The 25,385-nt window shown below is 39.6% G+C and overlaps 1 protein-coding gene across 4 annotated transcripts in view; it reads right to left on the bottom strand.

Moving 5' to 3' along the window:
- The window catches only part of SRGAP2 (SLIT-ROBO Rho GTPase activating protein 2), a 217,313-nt gene that overhangs the window by 132,777 nt on the left and 59,151 nt on the right, over positions 1–25,385 (bottom strand). For all 4 annotated transcript variants that reach the window (XR_014174905.1, XM_081947182.1, XM_081947183.1 and 1 more), the window contains exon 3: positions 5,690–5,882. Coding sequence is in view for 3 of the 4 variants with exons in the window: in XM_081947182.1 (XP_081803308.1) it covers positions 5,690–5,882 (193 nt within the window). In the remaining variant the exon portion in view is untranslated. The remainder of the gene's footprint in view (positions 1–5,689; positions 5,883–25,385) is intronic.

The raw sequence follows: 25,385 nt of genomic DNA, 5'->3' as shown, positions 1-25,385 counted from the left end.
CTTATATATGAAAATAAGGATGCTGGGATCTAATACTTTGTTTGAAGAATGAAAGCTCATTATTTTAATTAAAAGAATCTAAATCTTTGTGGTACAGCACAAAAAGCCTAAACAATTGCTCAAGACATAATGAGAGTTTCTGAACACAAAGGGAGGATGGAAAACAATAGGAATGAGAATAAATATTAGTAAACTGCAAAACCATTTGCAAGTAAAAGACTATACATTCCAAATTCCAAGCTGTTCAGAATTGTAACTCCATAATTCTTTTGCTATCACTGACATTTGAAGTTATGCTTATATAAGATAGGAGCAGTCAGTTAGTCCCTACAAAACATATCAATCATATAAGATAGTACATATTCCTTTAGTCTTTATCTGCCTGTATTTGCTTCCTGGTTACAATCAGTTTTGCAACAAGTCCCTAATCCTACTTTCTTAGTTTTAGGGATCTCCAATCTCCCTGTTCGACATATGTTTGAATTAAAAGTTGTTGCTAGAATGACAATTTCCTTTGTCTCTGTTTCCTGTTATTTGCCAAAATTTGGCACCAAAGTTAAGTAATAATGAGAGCATCTGGGAGAACATATTTTTCCATCAGCCACCTCCTGTTCACTCTGCTTTTCCCACCTCAAGATTTGCCATTGAATTAAGAGCTTTTCAAAAAAAAAACCTGCCATAAAATAAGATAGGGAAAGCATGTACACAACAGACCTTCTGGAATTCTTTCCAGCACATTATCACTATTGGGCATAGGAAGCATTAGTATTGTTTTTTGTGTAATGAAATAACATGTTGTGTCTTTGTATGCCCATTTCTCTTCTCCCATCATGCTGCCTTGTGTGTGTTTGTGTGTAAGTGTACTGGGAAACACATGGTAGTCTGCATATGTTCTAATCTTGATCACAGGACCAAAATGAAGAAGAGTTTGAATGAAAATTGGCAATACAATATTTTAAGCCTCTGACTAATAGTCTCTCCCCTAGGGATACCCCAGGGGAAAGGTTTGTTTGGAATACTTTCTCTGAAGCCCCATAATGATTTTCAAACACGGTCTTTCTTTTTCCAGAATTTCTCTCTAGATTAACTCTTGCTTTATTGTTATAGATGTAGCTAGTTTATACTATTATGTTAAAGTACAAAGTTGAGGTTTGATGTTATCTTATTCTACTGCTGCAATAAGGGGAGTTGGAAGTCAATGGATTTTTCTTTCTTTCACCCCTTTCTACATTTTTCCTTCCTTTTTCCCTCCCCTGTTTTTCCTATCATTTTCTTTTGTATCTATGTATTTTATATTGTAAAATAATAATAAAAAGAACAGCAGATTAAATCTTCTTCCATTCTGTCCAGTTTTATTTATTTAATACAATGTAAAGGCCACTCGATTCCACTTAATTTTGTATGCTTACCCTTTTAAAAAGTAGGAACAATAAAAAAAATAGACAGCTCTTAAGTATTCAGAAAGCCAATTGTGTGACAAACAGTTAATCTGCTGATAGACACGTAGATGAGCAAGCAGGCAGGTAGAAACAGATGGAATCATAAATCTCTTTTGTATGATTTTTTCCCCCTAGCATTAAGTTGGAAAGATTGAAAACATCCCTTCCATTTCTTGTTTATTTTTCATGAACACTCTAGCTTTATTCTTTGCTACCAGAGTTGCAGCGCTGTCTGGTCTGCAGTAGGTCCTTCCTCTATGCACTGTCTATGAAAGCAGGCAGAACTTGCTGCCAAGAGGAAGATGAGCCTACTTCTTAAAGAACAACAGGAAATACTATTGGGGAGGGATGGGTGGACTGTGATAACAACAGAAACTAGTGGGAATCTGCCCCCCCCCCCCGGGCAAAAAAAAGGGACTCTGAACAATACCATCTGCATTTGTTTCCCTAGTCCTTCTTCTTGCTCTTGCCCTGTTTTGAAAATTTAGCTGATGAACTGATGGTCTACTCACAGTGTAATTACTTAAGAGTCTGCAGAATCGTTGGTGCTCTCTAAGTTTGCTTGCAGATGTTTCATTATCCAACCAGGTAACATCACTTATGATATTACCTAGTTGGATAATGAAACATCTGCAAGCCATTAACCAAACTCAGAGAATACCAAGGACTCCAAAGTTCAACCCCGAGCTATGTATACTGTCTTATATGGGAATTTAAGATTTTGTTTTTAAAACTGGTAACTTCACTCTTTTCAGTCATTCACTCTGCAGCACCAATCAAAAACCTGTTAGGTCACTTGGGCCATTCCCATACCTGATATTCAGTTGAACATGCCCCTTAGAAAGAAAACAGAAATATAGACTGTAATGAGAGGGATCTATATTAATGAAATTTAATGGCATCCTGAAATGGAAGCTCATTCTTGCACTTATTTCTAGAAAAAATGAAAAAATAAAAACCCAGCATGACAGTGTTTCTCAACGTTGGTGACTTGAAGTCCTGTGGCTGGGGAATTCTGGGAGTTGAAGTCCACAGGACTTATAGTCACCAAGGTTGAGAAACACTGCAATATGAAATCCTAACTACAAAAACACCTTTTGTTTTCTTGGTAGCCTGTCACAGGTGTGTGTGTGTGCGTGTGTGTGTGTGTGCGTGTGTGCGCCGCATATGCATATGCATATGTAATCAGATCTGGTCAATACTTGGATAGGACAACTCCAGGGAACAGCAGTATTGCAGGGCTGACAGGGAAGTACTTGGAATACTGCATTCAGTTTTGGTCGCCACAATGTAGAAAAGATGTGGAGACTCTAGAAAGAGTGCAGAGAAGAGCAACAAAGGTGATTAGGGGACTGGAGACTAAAACATATGAAGAACGGTTGCAGGAACTGGGTATGTCTAGTTTAATAGAAAGAAGGACTAGGGAAGACATGATAGCAGTGTTCTAATATCTCTAGGGGTTGCCACAAAGAAGAGGGAGTCAAATTATTCTCCAAAGCACCTGAGGGTAGAACAAGAAGCAATGGGTGGAAACTAATCAAGGAGAGAAGAAACTTAGAACTCAGGAGAAATGGACTAGAAGACCTCTAAGGTCCCTTCCAACTCTGCTATTGTATTGTACAAGTAGAAAAAAGAAACATTCCAGGTAAAGATGTATTACAGCCAAGGAAACTACAGGAACATATAATCAATCAATAACTTGAAGGTGAATGTACCTTTCCGTATTCTGTAGCAGATTTGGTATTAATACATTTGACAGACTGGCAATAGATCCTGGGGGAAAAGTCTTGCTAAAGGTATGTTAAAAGCAGAAAAGTTTAGAATTACAAATGATAGCTAAATTCTCCTTGCCAATTATCTGTTTCTGCTATTTTGAGATATAATCAGTCCTTCATATTTGAAAAGCTAAAAGTCAGAAACATTTTAAGGTGAGCATATATTTTCTATGATTTTGATAAGAATCCAAATTCTATAAAAGCAACTCCTATAGCAATAAAGCTAGTTTCTGTTTCCTGTAGAAACTAGTAATTCTGTTCCCCAAAATTTTCTTATATAAAATTGGAAACTGCAGCGCTATAAAAATCCAAACTTGATATTTTAACATACTGTAGATACCGTCAAAGGAGAAGAAGATTCAACATTTGCATAAGTTGTCTCATCACCCTAAAAGTCTGAAAAGTAAACATAAACATGAAGCCTTGACAAAACAGCAAGGATAATTTAAATATCCAAATATTTTTTTCAAACAATACTTAAATTCACTTTGGGTCCTGCATTTTGATTTCACGATCACATACCACATTATAATCAGAATTAAAGAACACAAATCACTTACTGTACATTAGGTTTGATGAAAGGAAAAATAAATAAAAGGGTAAAGGCTGGCATTTACAACTTAAACTGTAATTCAGTGGCAATTTCCTTTAAGATATCCAGTTTCAAACATCGGATGATGCTTAAATGCTTGTGAGCTCTTTTCAGTTTTTAGTATTTCTGCATAAATATGACCTAAAACGTGACTTGTCATTCATACAAGTCCTAAAAACTAGATAGAGAACCCAATTAAATTAATGAGCAAAAAATAAGACCACCTTTAGTCACCACAGCTAGAATTGTCACCTCTTATCATTTAGTGTGCGAAGAATAAATCACATTTTAGACCACATTTATGCAGAAATATTCAAAATGCAAAAGGATTCAAAAATGTTTGAGCAGATAGCTTAAAACGTATATAGATAGCTCCAGAAATAGCCATCATTGAGGCACAATGTAAATTACATCCTAGGTATGCTTGTTTTTGTCCTTAAGTCAATAATATATTATGTCTAGAGAGTGTTTTAAGAGAATCAAATACCATTCAGATATTTGGAATACCAATTTCTTGGGAACGGATGACTACGGTATCTTCAGACTGTTGTTTCAATATAAGCCTCAGGCAAATTTAAATATCTATTTGTATCTACAACCAAGTCAGCTGAAGCATTTGGCCCCCAAATAAGAAGAGAGAACTCATTGGAAAAGAACCTGATGTTGGGAAAGATTGAAGGCAAAGGAAGAAAGGGACAGAAGAGGATGAAATGGTTAGATAGTGTTATCAATGCAATGAACGTGAATTTGGGCAAACTTAGGGAGATAGTGGAGGACAAGGGAGCCTGGTATGCTATGGTCCATGGGGTTGCAAAGAGTTGGACACAACTCAGTAACTGAACAAAAATAACACAATGATACAACCAAGTCTCCACTTGTAGAGGGCCAAAGGAATAACCTTGAGGGACTGGGTTGAGAGCACTACTAAAACAAGGTGACTGAACCCAGAGCAAAAAATGTACTGCAATATGAGTAAGTGTTTCAGACAAGCAGTCCCTAATTCTCATGAAGATAAAGAAAAGGAGAGAAAAGCACATTTGGATCTACGAAATGTTGTACTACAGCTTTACAATAAAAGCAGAATTGACCTACATGGCACTGGTTTCTTGGTCTGATCCAACTTGAAATTTTGACATTGCTACTGCTACCCAAAACAGAGCCTATACACTGATATAGAGCGACTTTCCTTCTAAGTTTCAGAATATTCACAATAACAGCCACACCATCTTCCTACAGAGAAGCTTATTTCCTTTTTCTGCTTTACAGCAGAAGTACATCCCATTGTCCATGCACTTGCAATATTATAGTTGAAAAAGGCAGAAGTTGTATGTTTAAAATTCTTCTTAGGTGCCAAAGCCAAAATATTTTAAATTTACAATAACTAGAAATAGTCATGCTTAACAACAAAATGCAATTGTAGAGTTTAGAAAACATTGTTTAATAATGTCTTCTATAAAAGGATGCAAGTGATATCTACAATCTGCATTAGAACTTTCTGCATCTCCAGGTCAGCCCTTATTTTATTGCACCAGTTACAGAAAGCTTTTCACATAGAAGCTCTAGATTCCACGGGAGCTTCTAATCTTTCCATTATACAAGCTATTAGGAGAAGACCACAAATGCCGAGTAACCACAGAGGTGTCTGTGTGTGTGTGTTTGTTTGTGTGTTTGTGCACATCTCACCCCTGCACTTTAGCTAACAAAATTGAGGGAAAATGGAACTATCTTATATTTGCACTGTAAATGAAATATAAACCAACAATAACCTGACTATGACATCCATAAAGCAATGTGATTTGCATGCTGGTAGCTGGCATCTTCCCAGTTTTATGGCTTTCCCCTCACTCCCCAGATCCCATTTGCTCCAAAAGGAAATGATTTACTTGAATTGCTGGTCTTTGGTGCTCCTTGTCTTTGCCAGAAATCGTTCAGCCAGCTTCTCTAAGTTCCTGGAGTAGTCCATTTCAATTTCAGCTTTCTTGCGAAAAAAATCCTGCAAATCTTGGAGCAGTTGGACTCTGAGTTCACATTGCTGATCAAGACATTTCAGTTGTTCAATAAGCTGGGCTCGAATCTCTGCAAAACAAGGGAAGAAGGGAATTATTCATGAAAATAGCATTAAAACAGAAAATGATATGAACTACGGTATCTGAATATATTTGCTGCCTGCATCTATTAAAGCGATGTTTCTCTAAAGTCAAATAGCAACCACAAGAACCATTCTGAGCTTCCTAAAGAATAAACAATAACTATGGTAAATTTATACATTGTAATGTGAGAGACATAAAGTGCAAGTTGTTACATAGGTTTAAACTCAATCAGTTTCTGAAACACACAGAATGATCAAGATTTCTAACATTATAAGTTTCTGAAGACAGTTGCTGTTCTCAAATCCTTGGAAAAAGGGCAAAATATAAGTGCAAAAAGAAAAGGATATTAAAAGCAAATTTTAAAAATGAAAGTTAAAGTTCCTCTTGATCGTCATATACCAATGGGACTTTATTAAATATTAACTAAAAATCCCCTTTCTGTTACTCATTGGGTCAGCTGATTTGTTGTTTTTTTTTAAAAAAACAGCAATTACTATTGTGCATTAGACAAACTAGCCAATGAATAACAAAACAACCTGATTCCAATGCAATCTACTTACAAGAATGATTTTTACTGGTAAAGATTCTATTAATCAGCAATGTCAAGCATACATTAGCAATCATTTTCCAAATATATACTGAATCTCAATCTACATGAAGGCCACAGGGTTGGATAATGCTTCAATTCTCCACTCTTAGCTCAAATTTCCTCTAGAGACACTATTAAATTCCTTTGCAGCTATTCCTAAGGCAAAACCAAAGCACTGATCATACCATACATTTCCCAGAAGATACCAATTTAGGACTATTCACGCTGGGTCTCCAACTGCAACATTGCAATTAAGCACAGCACATCAAATTGTGAATGGTTCGCCTTTGAAAAGTCCAACAAATTTGCATGCCCAGTTGGGAAAGGTCACAAGAAAGACAGTTTCATTTTTCATGGAAAGAATGCCTTTGAGCAAATTTTGCAAGCAGATTATTTTTGACTGCTTGCAGGGTATTTTTGAGTGCAGCTGATGCTGGTGGTTAACACACTATTTTTTTTCAAATATGGCCTTAAAATATTTCAATAAGGTCAACTAATGTTTGCAATATAATTTCAGAATTTACTCTCACATATTCCCAGTACATATAAAAACTAAGTTAACCAACCTTCAAGGTACAGAACTTTGAAATTCGCAGCATTTCTCTTCAACTTTACAATGAAATCTTACGGGTTATTACTTTTAGTTATGTGAAGCTAAGTTGTTCCATGCCATGAATATTTCCATCTTATTCTCCAATCCTTTCTCTTCAAATTACCAAATTATGTCTTTTCTTCTTGACATCCCCGGAGCACACAAACACTAATCAAAGATGGCTGATGTTGCTGGATGTTTGCTGCAATCTTTCTGAGCTTGTTCAAAATTGAATTTATATTAAGTACAAGTAATCCTTTTTATTTTAAATTAAAAAGTTTTTTTTTATTAAACATAAATTAAAACGTTGGACACAGTGTTTAAAACCGTACCCTATAAATAACCAGGTAAGAATATGTTTCCAGGAGGTAACAGTTGTCACAATTATAATTATGCCAGGCCAGCTAATCGAAACAGGTGAGTCTATTTTGGGCTTTCCCTTTTATATTCCAACCATCGATAAAATTTATCCCAGATCTTATAATATTCTGATTCATCTTTATTCTTCAATCCCCACATCAATTTATCCACTTCAGGGCAGATCAAGATTTTCCTAATTATTTCCCCTTCATGTGGAGTTTCCCTGTTTTTCCAGTTTTGGGCAAAGACCATTCTTGCTACCATGATAATATGTATTGTTAGAAAGGTTACCCCCTTGATATATTTCTTGTTTATAGTTCCCAAGAGAAATAGTTATGGTATGAATTCTACTTCCTCTTCGGTTATCTCTATCAACCACTTTTGGATATTCCGCCAGTATATTTTGGCTTTTTGGCACAACCACCACATATGGTAGCACGTGCCTGGTTCTTGGTCACATTTTCAACAAGTAATCCTTGACTTATGACCACAATTGGGACCAGAATTTCTATTCCTAAGCAAGGCAGTTGTTTGGGAGAACTTTTTTGTCACAGTTGTTAAGCGGATCACTGCAGTAAGATAAGTGAATCAAACAAATTTGGCTTCTCCCATTGACTTTGCTTGTCAGAAGCTGGCTGGGAAGGGGGCAAATGGGGATCACATGACCCTGGGATACTGCAACCATATAAATACATGTCAGTTGACGAGTGCCTGAATTTCGTTCATATGACTGTGGGGAAGCTACAGGAGTAGTAAGTGCAAGGACCGATTGAAAGTAATCTTTTTCAGTGCCATTGTAATTTTGAATAGTTGCTAAAATAATGGTTGTAAATTGAGTACTATCTGTAATACAAGTAAGGCAGCATAGCATTTAACATTCAGTGTATTTCTGCCCTTTTTATAGATACATATCATCTATGTAAAAAAAACTTGATGGAAATAGTTTCATTCAAGAAAAGATGTGTTTGCCAAGTATTTTACTTTACAAACTAACCCTTCTTCTTTTTTCTTTCTTTCTTGTATTCAAGAAACACTCAAACATAAATTTATGTTTTTATCTAGTTATAAATTTTATCTAGATGAGATATAATTACTGAAAAAGAGCCTACAGCAGCATTTCTTAACCTGTTGCTTTTCACATAAAACATCTGGTCAGGAATTGCATCAGGCCTCTTAGTAAGAAAATCCACATTGCACATAATTTTCTGTCACCAGGATTGTAATATTGCTTGGAAGGACAGTTTGAAAAGGCAAGCTGTCTCACTTGTGGCCAAGGATCAAGCTTTAAAGAAAGGCCAATCCAGGAAGAAAATGCACTCTATCAATCATTTCTTTTAACACCTGATCAGAAGGATTTAGCTGCTCAGAATTTCTCATATTATAGATACAACTTCATAATCATCCATTATCAAAATCACAGGAGGAAAAAGTTGTAACTCCATGAAATGTCAATGTGTCAATACAATAATCCGATGTAAACAGATTCAAAATTCACATTTGACCAAATTGTAACATGCCCTTTATTTCTCCCTTTAATTGTCTTATCGTATGTGCTCTTGTTGTTTATAAGAAAATCAAAATCCAATGCATAACGTATCTGAAATTAAAGCATGAACTACTAATTCATTCCCCCCCCCCCTTTGTGTGTCACTGGGAACCTTACGTATACAGCTATTTGGCCTCTATTTGTTCCAAACACACAGGTTACATGCCTTGTTACAATTCTGTTGTGCATCCTGCAGTTAACAAGCTTCACTAACAAATTGTTTCTTGGGCAACCAGATCCCATGAAAACGCTGAAGTGCTACATTTTATCACTTATAGTATGAATAAACAATATATTTAATCTTTTGAAGTCCATGCAGGAAATAAACTGCTAATTACACTATTGAATTAATTTTGTTTAGAAGTGTTTACTGTTAATTAATATGCTACCCAAAACATTTCAATTGCTAGCTCTAGAAAGAATTCATTATAATATTCAGCACCACCCTCTATATTTAGTGGACTGTGTTTCAGGTAACATCATCATCATCATCATCATCATAAACAACATTCAACAATAATTTCAATGATTTTCAACTTAAATATTTGAAGGCAAGAGAAATCATTTTGAAAAAAGTATACAATACATTCAATACAATATATTTCAGAAGAATCTACTATATTACAAAGCAGCATGTATTAAAAAGAATGTTATTTCAAAAAACCACACCCTACACACCCCACAATGTGTCCTCTGAATTACAAACTTGATTATGTAAACTAACATGTGCAGCTACAGTAATCTGACATGCATCCACAAGAGCAAACTTCTACACGAAGCAGATAAGTTCTTTTGCTTCTTCAGATATCTATTATGTCAAGAAGAATTCTTTACAATAATCAACACAGTATTACTGTTTGCATAAAAGGGAAAGTAGCAGCTGACTGAGTTCCTGGCAGTGGCATATAAGAGTTCATTGAAAATCTACATATCCTGCTACAGAAGCATGAACTATAGAAGACTGGTCTTGTTCATAACTTTCTCTTTATCAGAAATGTTTTGTTCTGGTTCCACGTAAAGAATGTCAGGGGTGTTGGAATTTCCTGAAACTCAGGTAACTTCTAAGAGTATATATACTGTCTTTTGTTAATCCTGTCACTCATGTAAACAAGAGGGATATTCAGTCTACTGTCAGAACACAGTTTTCAGGGGGGAGGGGCAACGCCTTTGCAAGTTTAGTATAAAGACTGAAGGAACTTGGAACTTAAAATATATCCCATAAATTATAGGCAATTTAAATTAAATTGGAATAGAATGTATCTCTATTTTTTAAAATTCTGAATCCATTTATGAGGAGGATATTTTAACACCTACCATAACTTACAGAGAACAAATAAGGAAAAGACCTAATTTCAAGCAGGAAGATTAAACATGAAATATAAATAACAAGTTGGCCATGACACATATAATAAACTTTTCCTGTATGGACAACTTGCAAAAGGGGAGGACTGGGTTATTCTCCATGAATAGATATTGATAGTTTGCAATGGAGAACCTCTTCTACCCATTGGGTTTCTCCATGCAGTAGAACAGCGCCTTCCCCCAAAAAAACCTTTTGGGCATCAGGGACCGGTTCCATAGAGAGAGGTTTTTCCGGGGACCAGAGGGGACATGGCTTTGTGTGCTGCCTGCATCCTGCAGATGAAACTTTGCTTGTTTGTATGGCCCAGTTTCTGACATGCTGTGGCCCAGTGCCAGTCCATGTATCAGGGGCTGGAGACTCCTGTGGGGGAAGATATGGAGAACTCTAGGCTTTGCAAACCTATTGTAGACTGAATCAAGACCATGTTCAAATCAGTCATAGATAACACCCAGCCTACAAACATCTATTGCATTTAATAAATCAAATATAGATGTCTATGGAGATTCTCAGTCATCCAGGTCATGGTTCTCCCAAAGGTGCTTTTTCAAAAGGCAATTGAACTTCCTTGTTTTTCTTTGAAGACATTTTGCTTCTCATCCAAGAAGCTTTTTCAGCTTCTTCAGAACTGAAGAGGATGTGGAAAGTAAAGGCCGAAGTGGTCCCAGTAATGGTCGGAGCTCTCGTGGCTGTGACTCCTACGTTGAGAGAATGGCTCCAATAGATTCCCAGGACAGAAGAGCTCTCTATCCAGAAGAGTGTGCACTGCTAGGAACAGTGTGCAGAACCCTCAAATTCCCAGGCTTCTGGTAGAGTAGCCATGATTAAGGAAGACCCAGACCACCCATAAGGGTGAAAAGAAGATTTCCTCACTAGACTCAATACTATATGAGTATATGAAAGATTTTTAAACAATTAACTCTGCTTTATATATATTAACAAAACAATTATGTTACTTGCTTGTTTTTGCTTTGTTTGATATGCAAACCAGTTATTTGTGGTTTTTGTCCTCCTTCATTTGTTTAAGAAACTGACCATTGGATGAAGGGTGGTTTTCTGGGTGCTGCGAAGGAGAGTCCAAGCATGGGTTAAATATAGCCAATCTGCCCAGGACTGAATTGAAACCTTTAGCCACGCCTCTGGTGTTGACCGGTCTCCAGTTTTTTTTTCAATAAAGGCATGGAACTGTTACACGTTGAGAAGTCAAAGAATGAAGTCCGTATAATCAATCCAAAACAAGTCTGCAACTATGTCCATATGGCCAGTCTAAAAGTCTGCAACAAATAGTGGACAAAGACCCCAGGATGGGGTTGGACACTCCTTCGCAGCGCCCAGAAAATGACCCTTCAGGTAAGCCAATAGTCATTTTCCTGGGCGCTGCTTGGAGAGTCCAAGCACAGGACATACCCAAGCTAAATGTCACTAGGGCAGGAAATTGTCGAGTTCAAGGTCTCTCCGCTGGTATGAATGCCCTGAAGGACTTGTCTCCCATATGCCCCCTCCGCAGAAACAAATTTGTCCAATTTGTAGTTCCGAACAAACGGAGAAAAGGAAGTCCAAGTTGCCGCCATTCAAATCTCCTCTATCAGTGCCTGGGTCGCCCAGGCTGCCGTGGTGGTGGCAGCGCTTCTCGTAGAATGTGCGGTGATATGGCGTGGCACCGGTTTGGACTGGAAAACGTGGGCGAAGGTAATGCATGCCCACAGCCAACGCCCAATGGTAGGAAAGGGAACTTTGCGGCCTTGGGATGCAAGTTGAAAAGATACAAAGAGTGATTTGGAATGCAGCCGTCCATTTGATGTACTTACGGATCATCCTACGAACATCGAGCATGGGCCATCTCTTTTCTTTAGGATATTTGGGATGCGGGCAAAAATCCGGGAGGATGACCTCCTGTGCCTGGTGGAACCAGGAGTTTATCTTGGGGATAAATGCCAGGTCCAGTCGGAGAGTCACCCTGTCCGGTTGTATCAGACACAAGTCCTCCCGAACCAACAGGGCTGCCAATTCCGAAATACACCACACAGAAGTGATGGCAATCAAGAAGGCAGTTTTAAGCGTCAAATGCTTAAGACTGGTGGACAGTAGTGGTTCAAAAGGCGGTCCAATCAGAGCCCGTAACACGACATTGAGATACCATGACAGATACCTGTGGACGACCGGAGCCTCAACTTGGTTGCGCCCCACAGGAAACTACGGATGATGGGATGATGACCAAGAGACGAATGCTCTTCCAGGGCTAGAATCGTGGACAAGGTAGCCACCTGACGCCTGAGTGTGTTAGGCGCCAAGCCCTGGTCCAGTCCATCTTGCAAATAGTCCAATACTTGTGGAACTGTAGCCAAGGTTGCCTTCACGCCATGGGCTATGCACCAGTTGTCGAAAGATCGCCAGGTGGCGTCATAAATCCTGGTCGTGGAAGATCATCTGGAAGCCTGAATGGTGTGAATGACCTTGGTGGAGAGTCTGCCCCTACTCAGGAGGTCCCTCTCAAGTGCCCGACGGCTAGTTGTAGCCACTGGGGCTTTGGATGTTGAAGTGCCCCCTGGCTGAGAGAGACTTCGTGCTGGGGAATCCGCCACAGTGGAATGACGGAAAGATTCACCAGGTCGGCGAACCAGGTCCTTCTGGGCCAGAATGGAGCCACGAGAAGGACCTCTGCTTCCTCCATCAGGATCTTCCGAATCACTCTGGGGAGAAGAGGTAATGGTGGGAACGCATATAGTAGACCTGGAAGCCAGGGACAGTGAAGAGAGTTGACCCCCTCCGCTTGCGGGGTGTGGAATCTGGTGAAGAACCTGGGAAGGTGTGTGTCCTCCGGGGTGGCAAACAGGTCGACTAGCGGTCGGCCGAACCTCTGCGACAGGTTCGAAGGCAGGCACCACTCTGAATGGTCGACCATGGCCCTTCTTAGCCAATCCGCTTGGATGTTGACCCCAGAGATGTGCTCTGCCTGAATTGAGCACAGATGTCTTTCTGCTGACCTTCCCAGGGAGTCAGCCTCCACCATCAGGGTCCTGGATTGGGTGCCCCCCTGGCGGTTTATGTGCACCTTGGTGGCCACATTGTCTGTGATGATTGTCATGTAATGCCCCTGTATGCTGCCATGGAAGTGGAACAGAACCATTCTCGCGGCCCTCAGTTCCAGCCAATTGATGCTGTGCTTTGCCTTGGCTGCTGACCACCTCCCTGGGCAATTTGGTTGCAGAAGTGCGCCCCCCAGCCAAAGAGGCTGGCATCCGTCATTATGGTCAGACGTTCCGACTCCTTGAAGAAGGTGCTCTTCGCTAGGGCATGGGACAGCCACAACTGGAGGGAATGTTGCACCCAAGGGGGGACCAGAATCAGTGCTGGAGAGTTGCTGTTGTTGGCACGTTCATGCGGCAATAGATACCATTGGAGTTGCTGAGAATGAAATCTTGCCCAAGGCACAATGGAGAGCCAAGATATCATTTTGCCTAGGAGCAAGACAACTGCACAACTGAGGCTTGATGGGCCTGCTGCACCTGTTGCACCAGGTCTCTGACGCTCGCCATCCACTCCGGAGACAGGGAAACCTGACAGCTCACAGTGTCTATGATGGCACCTAGATGTTGTAACCTGGTGGCCGCTTTAGATGACTTTTTTCCAGGTTGACCAAGAACCTGTGCTTCTGTAGGATGCTCATGGTGTATTGTAGGTCTTGCACCGCTTGCTGGCGGGACTGGGTGAGAATGTCGTCCAGGTAGCATTGGAGCCACACTGGATGAGATCTGACAAAGGCCACCACCGCTGCGAGATTTGTAAACATTCTGGGGGCGGACGACAGGCCGAATGACAGGGCCCTGTACTGGTAGTGGTGGCCCGCATAAAAGAACTCAGGAATCTGCGGTGAGCTATGCGAATGGGGATGTGGAGGTAAGCCTCCTTGAGATTTATAGATGTTAGTAGATCTCCTGGCCTGATGCAGCCCAAGTTTAACTGGAGGGACTGCATCTTGAACTTTTTGTATGCTATATGATGGTTTAGCTTTTTTTAATCTAGTATTCCCCTCCACACACACACATACGAATTCTTGGGGACCAGGAACAGAATGGAGTAAAACCTATCCTTTCCTGCCCTGACGGAACCGGTTCTATAATAAATAATAATAATAATATTTAATGCTTCTAGACCGCCCCCTCTCCCGCAAGGGACTCGGGGCGGTGTACAGTTCATACAAAATATAACAGGATACAATAAAATTAAATTAAATATGTACAGTTGACAATTGACATGGAGGAGGTTAAAATGTAGTTAAAAGAACTGTACAAAGCAGATATAAAATAAATTCAAACCCCTAAAAACAAATACAGTAAATTAAAAAGCCCCTAAAATAACCAGATATAATACATTTGCCAGGAGGGACAGTTGAATTATGCCAGGCCTGCTAATCGGAACAGGTGGGTCTTCAGTTTTTGCCGGAAGGAGCGGAGGTCAGAAGTGGTTCTAATGTCGGGGGGGAGGTCATTCCAGAGGGTTGGGCCCAACCCTATGTCCCTGATGTCTCTGAGGTGGCGGATATACTGTTCCATGACAACCTTCTTGACCAGACAAGAGGGAGTAGGGCACCAAATGAAATGTCGGGGTGGAGGTGAGATGAATTCTAAGGTTAGTCCTATGCGAATCGTTTGCAGGACCCACTGGTCCGATGTGATCCACTCCTATTGGGCGTGGAACAGCTGAAGCCGCCCTCCGATGGGAGCTGTCCGCTGGTGGTCACTTATAGCATCTGAAGGGTCTGGAGCCAGACCCCCCCACGAAAGGGATGCTTGGAGAAGTTCTGTTGGCAGCCCCTGTCTCGAAAGGACTGATGGTCCTGGGGCCTGTCAGCGCCCTGGGAGTAGGGTCGTTGAAAGGAACCTGAGTTAGAGGAAGGTTCAGCGGTCCGAAAGGACTGCTTTCTATGAAAGTTGGAACCCTTACACTCAGACTTTTTGTAACAGAAGGCATGACCTTCTTCTTGTCCTTATTTTCGATAAGGACAGGGTCTAGAGCCTCCCCAAAGAGCTTGTCCCCTTTAAACGGTGCAGAAGCAAGCTTCCACTTGGACCTCATGTCCACATTCCAGTGTCTAAGCCATAAGAGGCGACAGGTGGTAACGTTGGATGCTAAGGCCCTAGATGCAAACTTAGCAGCATTTAAGGTCCATCAGCTGTATATTCTGCCGCCGCAATGATCTTATTTACATCCTGCCTTAACCTGTTATCCCCAGCTGGAAGTTGGTGAGCAACTGCTTCAAGCAAAGGAGGGATGCCCTAGAAAGAAAGGAAGCAGAGGCAGATCTTTAATCACCAGGCCGCTGCTTGATGGGTCTTGTGGCAGGACTTCTCTGCCCTCTTGTCCTCCGCCTTGAGCCCTTCTAGGAGATCAGGGGGAAGCACTGAGGAGGAAGAGTGCGCGGCAACCAGCATGTCCACAGGTGGTAACTTCAATAAGTCTTCCAAGCTCGCATCTACTGTGTACAGCTTCCTGTCGTTACCACCGGGGGTGGCCAGAGTGCCTGGCTGCGCCCATTGTTTCTGCACTACATTGAGGAATAACTTGGGAATAGGCACAATTTCCTGAGCTTGCACTGAGATCCTCAGGATCCAGGGCCACCTGAGCTGGGGAGGAAGAATCCAAGTGGGTCGAGGCTTTACACTTATTTAGAATAGTCTTGAAGTTGGTGTGTTTAAACAAACCAGCAAAGGCAGGCTTGACAGGAATGGTCCCCTCATCCCTGGAGAAATCAGACTCAGGGTCGGGAAGAATATCCTCCTCCCAGGCGGAATCCTCACTGTCCAATGAGGAATGGGGAAAGGAAGTACAGTGGGCCTGTGAAACATCTGTGGTAGACCGGGACTTGCATGGTCATTTAGCCCGCTGTTGCAACCCAGCCTCAATCCTTTGGGAAATGGCCCTGGTAATGACCTCCTGCATCTCTGCTGAAAGATCAGGTCCCCGAACTTCAGCAGGGTGAGCACTGACGAGGGATTGTTGAGGGGGTAGCTGGGGAGCAAGTGGTCCCACTGTAACCAATCTCTCCTCCACCTCTGACTTGCAGTCAAAAAGGTCAGCATGTTCAGCCAATGAAGGCCCAGGTGACCCTGCCATGGCGATTGAAGCCTCACTAAATAAATTGTGTTCTCCCACTCGCTGTCCTGGGGGGGAATGACGGTAACTGGGCTGGGCCTCTGGCGAAGGCTCCCTCGGGCTGTTTAGAGACCTGGCCCTGCTGTTGGGCCTTGTTAAATTGCTTCTCCAGCGCCTTTTGCCGGCCGAGAGCATCCCTATCTGGCCCAGCCCCCTGCTTCTTGCCCTGCGTGGAGTAGGACTTACTACTCCTAAGGGCTCCCTGGGAAAATCCCTGCTGGTGGAGGGACCTGGCTGATCCAACTCCTCAGAAGTCTGGTCTGCCATCCACCTAACTGAAGGGGCTCCGATGATATGAGGCAGGGGCTCCTTCACTCACCACCCAATGACCCTGGAGAAGGATGCCTGAGTGCTCCTTAAGCCGAGACACTGTAGGCAGCAGTGAAGACTTGTTGAGGAGGAGCAGAGATGAGTTGTGGCGTGATCCTGATCATTCCCAGCACCAACGCAGAGTAAAGGAAGAGGAGGATGGCCACTGAGGCCAAGGCAGCTCCGCAGTCCCAAGAAGACTCTGCCGGAAGAAAGCCAAAAGAGCAAACCTGCCGGATGACCGGGCAGGAGAGCTCCACGTGGCAAACTGCTGAGAGACAGGAAGTTCAGCAGCAGCTAGTTCCGAAAGCGCGGGAAAGTCAAAAAACAAAATGGCGGCCGCGATGACGATCCTCATAAAATGGCCACCGGAACTCACTCCTATGACTGCCGAAGCTTCGCGCCAATCACCAACTCTCTCAGCAAACACAGACGATGGCTGTGGAACTCTGAAGACCAACTGATCGCAGCGGAATGTGCTGCGATTGCTTGGCATGTGCGTCGGATCGCCTATCGCACCAGCTTGAAATTGCCGCTTCCAGCAACACCCACGGCACCCGAGTGAGTCCAGGACACCATGGAGGCTAAGGGGTGAGAAGGAACCTTAAAGGTAGACTCACCAAGCCTGCTCTCTAAATGGAAAAAAGGCTATAAAGGAAAAAACAAGAAAAAAGGTACAATTTAAAAAGGAAAGTCCAAGCTATCTGCAAAGGATTGAAGAGAAAACCTTAAATGCGTCCACTGGGCTGACTTAATTGAAAAAAACTGGAGACCGGTCAGCACCAGAGGCATGGCTAAAGGTTTCAATTCAGATTGAAGCAAATTGGCTGTATTTAACCCATGCTTGGACTCTCCAAGCAGCACCCAGGAAAACGTAATTACTGCTAACTATGGATTCAAACATCAAATTTAACCTAATCAAAAACCAACCAACCACATAATATTATCTTTCAAGATTGCATTTTAAAATACCCTTAGGTTAGTAAAATCCTGCCTTATAACAAGCAATGCATGCAGTTTGGGAGAAAAAATGAGATTCAGTTTGTAATTCTGATTTTTAAATGAGTAGTATTAATACATTAATTTTCTGAGTGAGACTTTTTCCACTTGATTCTTCTTTCAAACAGATTTTTTAATTCCATTACTTTATGATTTGCATGTTCTATCACATTTTCACTAGTTTCAAAGATATTAACAAGAAGGATGGGTGCAAAGAATATCTGTGTCCCTAACATAAACTCAGCATGTAGTGAATTTAAAATCTTCAGTTCCCTGCTGAGCATATTTCAAGTAGATAGTGCTGGAAGCTGCCTCATATGATTGAAAATTCTGTAGCATTTTAGTAATCTGTTGTCTATGAATATACCGTACATGCTCCATTTAACAAATATTAAGACAGTCAACTATACTGAACTTTTTACTCCTCTCTTGAAATTCAAAACCCCCATGATAATAGTCAGCTGCACTTACTTCTCTGTCTTAAAAAAAGATCTGTGTTGTATTTTTACCCAGCTATGTGGATGCTAACAATAATCTCAAAAATCCAAGGGGAAATGAGATACACTTGCCCTGTCTTTTGCAGAAAAACACAATGTCTTGGGTCCTTGAGCTTTTCTTCTCTTATTTTTCATATCTTTTACCTCATATCTTTCATATTTCATATCTTTAATCTCTTTCACTATGTTCAAATAACTGTGCATCTGGTTTAATCATTCTCAAAAAGGCAGAGGATGTTTTACAATTTTACATGTAGATCATCTATTTTGCATGGAGATATAGTTCTATTGTTTCCCCACTGCTGCATTCATTAAATACCAGTTGGAGAGAAGTTTAAAAACATGCTTTATGAATAAAAAGTTCATTAAATTTAGATTTATATATTTATCAGGAGCCCAAAGATGCATGTGCTCCTGAAAGAATCTAATAAAGAATCCATAGAAGAAAAATATCCATGATAGATTTTTCTTAGAATAGTCAGAAAAGGCCATTTAGGTCACTGAGTCCAGCCCAGAGGTGCAATCAGCTGATTCTATCCAGTTTGGGCACTCCGCCCACCTACCCAGACATCATCACATTCCTTTTTTGACACTCTATGCATGCACGGAACGTCCTGTGCATGCGCGGAGGTGGCCCATGCGCTCACATTTGTGAACCGGTAGCGAATGTAAGTTGATTTCACCCCTGGTCCAGCCCCCTGCTCAATGTAAGAATCCAAATCAAAATATTAGCAATTAATCTGCAATTAAACTCTGGGTTATGGTAACCCCAGTCAGGAAGATTTTTTCTTACATTCAATCAGAACCATTATCTAAATCCATTATCTTTTCTATTTGTATCTTTTTTCAAGCCAATCATATACCAGTGGGTGCTTAATCACTGGCAGCTTTTAAAAAGAGACTGGAGAGCCATTTATCTGAAGTGCTATAGGGTCTCCTGCTTGAGCAGGGGGTTGGAATAGAAGACCTCCAAGGTCCCTTCCAACTCTGTTATTCTATAGATCAATCTCTTTATTATGTGTTTTAGAATCTTCCCACAAATTGATGGTCTTTTGTTTGCTGGCTTTGGTTTTTCTTTCCCATTCTTGAAGACAGAAACATTAATTTTTTTCTACACTTCTGGCATTTTATCAAGTCTCCATTATTTCTCGAATGTAGTAAATAAGTATTCAGATATTTCTGTTAGTTCCATATGTAATTCTTTTAATCTTGGAAATTTAAACTCATTTAAAATGGAAAGATATTCCTTGATCATGTTTTCATCAACCTCAAACCTCAATTTTGTTCCTTCAAATTTCTTAGTGGACCGTGGAACCCATTGTTTATGTTGGAGGAGTTTGGTCTAAATTGAAGTTGAGTTGTGTGCAGGTTCTTTATTAGCCATCATCAAAAGAAATCAAACTTTAATTGTTGAAAATTAATGGTGGAAAATTTACCTCTGAAGAAAAAGTACAATAGGACAACAGGAGCTATGACAAAGAGGGTACTAATCTATGGTTTTATGAATCTATAAATTCCTTACCTTAATTCCTTAATTCCTTAATCCTAACAGTGCTAAAGAAAAACACTAAGTGCAGAGGTGGGTTTCTGCCGGTTTGGCCCAGAGCAGGCTGGTGGGAGGTTTGGCCCGGATCAGTGGCGGTGGCGGGAGGCTGAGACCACCTGCCTGGACGCTACTGTGCCTGCACAGAAGCGCTCTGTGCGCATGAGCAAACTGGTAGTAAAAAAATGGAAACACACCGCCCACTAAGTGTATCCAGAATTTAATGTCCCTGTAGCATTCTAAGTCCTTTCAACTGAGTAATTAAAAATAAGTAAAAATACATTTTTCCTACATTTTCAAAATATAATTTAAGATAGGATGGTAACACATTTTAGTATGTGTATTTATGAATACACAAATAAGCAGATGAATTTTAGATTTGAAGACTAAGAAAGATGAGGACTAAATGAAGGGGTGAAGGGACATTAATATACTTAAAGAGGGACAATAAGAATGTAATTGAATGTAATCTGTTGAAAAGAAGGTTGGAAATCATCTATGTTTCTTAATTTGGGGGGGGGGGTTCTTGCACTTCTGCTTTTTTCCCTTTTTCCTTTTTGTTTATTATATGAAAATTTTTGATAATTTAAAAACATGATAGCTGGACTCTAAAAAGTTGCCCGCACAATTCTAAGCAATGTTCTGTGCTTCAAAGCACAGAAGAAAGAGAATTCCTTGACACCAATTTATCTTAAGTATGAGATGTTTTTATTCTTATCGCAACTGCTAAGCAAGGTAAACGTTTACAATTGAGATTAAAATAACTTACTCCATGTCTTAGCCCCCCATCACAATGAAGAAGAGCAACAGCAAACATTGTTCTTCCCTCCAGCCACCATAATGGCTCATAACACATAATTTGTGGTACGGCTGAGCTACTAACTTTTCTCTCTCAAGTGTCTCAGCACCAGGTCAAAATGTTCCAGAATGAATAGCAAGCCATATTTATAGTTAGCTGACGTAGCAATTTTAGATACTAGACTTCGCTGGCAATTAGCATCTAAAGGAAAACAGAAACTTATGTTTCATAAAATTATAAATAACCTACACTCTAGATTTTACACTCTGGAAAATTTAAGGTTTATGCTTTAGTCTAAAAATGAATTTAAATTCATCATTAAGAACAAATCCAAACAAAAATATATTGAGGCAAATAAAATTTAAAAAAATAATATTTGGGGAGATCAGTTGGAGTTCCAAATATCTATGGAGATTCACAATAATCCAGGTCATAGTTGTCTCAAAGTTGCTTTTTCCCAAAAAGCAAATAGAATTTCTTGGTTTTTTTCTTTGAAAACGTTTCACTTGGCTCCTTGGATGCAAAACAAAATGTTTTCAAAGAAAAAAACAAGAAAGTCCAGTTGCTTTTTGGAAAAAGCACCCTTGGGATGTTGGGTTTCCAAGTTAATCAGATTTTGGTGTTGTAGGAATCAGTGTAGTTTTCCTGGCGACATTATGGACAGGTTTGCCACAGCCTTCTTTAGGTTATTTTCCCATCCCCTTGATTCATTCTAAATTCGTTCTCATCCAATATTAATCACACAAGGGAATCTTTAAGTTTTCAAAACCACCCAAGGTCAGGTAAGAACTGCCATTCAAATTAGGTTACACTGAAATGGAAAGATTTTCATTGCTACTAATAATCTACATTGGAGAAGGGGAACAAAAGTGAAGTTGGAAAATGAGAGAAATATTTTTGAGAAATGAAGAAGATAATTCGAAGCCTAAGATTTATAGAAGTATTAAGAAAACTCAATAAAAAAATCAGTGTTTCAAAAACTCTCAAAGACCTCAATTAGGGCTTGACATGTTAATTCATCACAGAACATTAAGTCCTAGGGAAAATAATGGAAAACTAGGGACAGAACAAGATATAGTGGAAGAACTCTTTTGCTGGTCTACTCATTGAAATAAGAGGTCATTGGAGCAATAAAATTATTCTGATAAAATGTATTCAATTAGTTATGTCCCTTTTTCCTATCCTGATAATAATAAAAGCTAACACTGAAAAAAAAACTTTCTGTCAAGAAGTATCGGTAGACATCAGATTTGTATAAAGGTAAAGGTTCCCCTCATACACATGTGCTAGTCGTTCCCGAATCTAGGGGGCAGTGCTCATCTCCGTTTCAAAGCTGAAGAGCCAGCACTGTCCAAAGACATCTCTGTGGTCATATGGCCGGCATGACTAAATGCCGAAGGCGCACGGAACGTTGTTACCTTCCCACCAAGGTGGTCCCTATTTTTCTACTTGCATTTTTACATGCTTTCCAACTGCTAGCTTGGCAGAAGCTGGGACAAGTAACGGGAGCTCACTCCGTTACGTGGTGCTAGAGATTCAAACCGCCAAACTGCCGACTTTTCTGATCAAAAAGCTCAGCCACTGAGCCACCATCAGATTTATATACACAGTAAGAAAAACACTATCATCCTTACTTTGGGGGAAGTCAGTCAATTGTTGCATTTGTATTAAGTTATGTACAATGTACTTATCCTGACCAAGTAATTAACTACCTTTCATATGTAATGGAATTTCAATTTCTAATAAATTGTACCAGCCAAGGACACTGCATATGACAATCTGCAATCTACAAAAATACCCTCTTCATATTTTCCTCCTCACATTATTTTATTTTATTTATTTAAAATATTTATATAGCTCCCCATCTTTCATCCAATTCTGGGTGGCTTTCAATCAAAAAATAAAAGTCATCTAAAATCATTTTTTAAAACTGTAAAACAACCACTTAAAGCCTAAAACATTAAAGCAACAAAATCCTGGCAACAATTCCATGTTAATGTGCCATTATCTAATCCTCTCCTAATGCTTGGAGGGGAAGGCAGGTCTTTAGATCCTTACAAAAGGCTAAAGGATGGAGTCCTGGCAAAATTCAAGTCAGGCTAGCTATTTGATGGGGCAGGGATTGCTATGGAAAAGACATGTTTATATTTGAGGGAGGGAACCAGTAGCATGCTACCCTATCTGACCTGATAGGACAGGTAGATAGATGTTCTTAATAAAAGGCAGTCATACAAGATAACCTGGCCCATATAGCGCTTTAATATTGATGATCAGTATTATGGAATATATGAAGTAACAGTAATAAGTAGCTCCAATATCGGAACCATTGTGAATCATTTTTTATTAATTTGATTGATGTACCCAGCACTCCCATGCAAAATTTCTAAAGTAAATATAAGTGGCATCTATAGATGGGCCAAAATCTAAATTACAATTAATGCACTCTTTCAAATGTCCGTTTGAATACCAACATATTAGTACCAAAACTTTCACATCCACTCAAATTGGAAAGCACATGTTATATGTTCTACCCCCTCCCCCCAAAAAAAATTATTATGTTGTTCTTGTTTAAAAACACTTTACAATGTTTCCTACAAAATAATAGAAAACCACATTTAACCACAGTTATTGTAGGACAATATCCCCATAGCTTTTCAAGATAGAACAATACTCTTACTCGCACACTTAGACAAGAGTTCCCATCTCAAGTTGAATTCCTAGTTGTTTTGACTTGGGAAGATGATGTATTTCTTACTTTTAAATAAAATGTAAAAGTGTATCTTCAGGATCTAACAGTCTGTTCACAACATCTTCCAGAGCCACATTATATTTGAAATGCATGAAGCTCCAGTAAAATAAGAATTTGAATATGGTTTTGCTGTTTTTGCATTAGCATTTGACTTGATTGTACATCCTGAACATTAATTTTAAGACCCATTAATATCACACTGTGAATAACCTAGACTACTAGGTCTCAATTTCTTGATTAATTAATTAAATCTGTTTTAAGAGAACTATTTTGTTCATCTTCAATCTATGCATTCCCAGGAAACGTGAAGAAATACAGTACTTTAAAAAATCTTCAGCACATAGATTGCCTTTATAACTGTGTAACCAGTACTTCAGCCAAGAAATAAAACTATTTCTGATTTTCTCTTACTATAGAAAGTGAGTGCTTTTATAAATCAGAACAGAGCACACAGAGACACACACTCAAAAAAAGAGTTGGAGCTACACAACGCATTTTCTTCCCATTTCCAGACCATTTCAGGTGTTCAGAATCAAGCGTCCCTCCTGTAGAAAAACATTCTAGGATAACACTGCATCGAGCTCTTATAGCATCCTTGCTGACACAATTCTTAACAGAAGAATGAAGTGACAGAGAGAATGAACTTTCACCCCTCCACTTCAATATACGGTTAAGGACACAATGCTGAAAAAGGCTGCATTCAAGTCAGCAGAGCTCTATCTTTTTTTTTAATTCTCTTTGATAAAAGGCATCAATGTTCAAGAATGTCAATCTGATGTCTTTCACTCAGATTTTAGTCCCATAAAAGGAATATAAATAAAAGGTTACAGAGGGATTGATGTCAGGTGTAAGAAGCTGAAAGACATTCACACAGAGACAGCTCCCACTGTCTATGTTTCATTGATGAACCCACAAAGGAATGAATATCTGATCTTCTCTTTAGTTATCTTGCCACACTATGCTCAGATAACAACCAGAGACTGATTAAGATTGCATTCAGGTTTCTCTGGAGTGGGAGGCAGGGAATGAGAAAGTACTGTACCATATGATATATACCAAAATGTTTGCAGACACAAAGACTCTTGTGTTTCCACATTTACATACAACATTGATATGACAGACATTTATCTGTACACATAAAAATATAAACATAGAACACTGGCCATATCCTGCTGCATATCCTGTCAAAATTTGTGAATATGAAAATAATGGATGTCTAAATATCACTTTAACAATCATAAATCCACACACTCTGGCTAGTTGATGAAGACTTGAGACCCTCCCTGAATATTTATCTGATCTTAAAGATTTTTTCCAAGATGAATGTGGCTGCAATATAAGTCTCGGTCCTTTTTTTTTTCTTAACAAACTCTAAGAGTACACTTTGTTATTTTATGTAGAGAGTCTGACAGCCCAGGTTGTCTTAGTGGCTCAATAATATAAACACAACATTAAAACACACAAAGGAAGAGAAAATAGTAATTCAGGTAAATTTAAAATGTGAGATTCAAGTAATTCTTTACTTAAAACGCTGTGTTGAATAAAAAGGTGTTTGTCACACATTAAAAATCTATAGAGACAATAACAAGCAACTCACTTCATCAAAAAATTCTTTGGAATTCCACTTCTAAAAATTAGTTACCTGCTCTCCTTCTTTTGATGGAATAATTCAAGAGTTAATATCAATCCTTTTAATGTGAAATTGAAATGAATAAGGAGCTGACAAAGCACATATGTGAAGTGGTCAAAACACTATATGCCAACCCATTTATAATCTTGCCATACTAATCTAAGTCAATTGCAATTTTTAAACAGTAAAAAAGGCAGCCACCTCTCCAATGAACTGCCAAGATTAAGTCACTAGAACATGAACAATTATGACCAAGCTATCAACTGAGGCTACTAAAAGGAAGGATAGAAGTCATTCAAGCATAGAATAACACCAGATCAGTAACCAGATCCAGGATGAGAACTTATGGGACAAAAGGATGTA

This window comes from Natrix helvetica (assembly GCF_964273705.1).
Source record: "Natrix helvetica genome assembly, chromosome: 3".
Lineage (NCBI taxonomy): Eukaryota > Metazoa > Chordata > Lepidosauria > Squamata > Natricidae > Natrix > Natrix helvetica.
The sequence above is the reverse complement of the archived record's forward strand: the minus strand, read 5'-3'. Positions and strand labels throughout refer to the sequence as shown.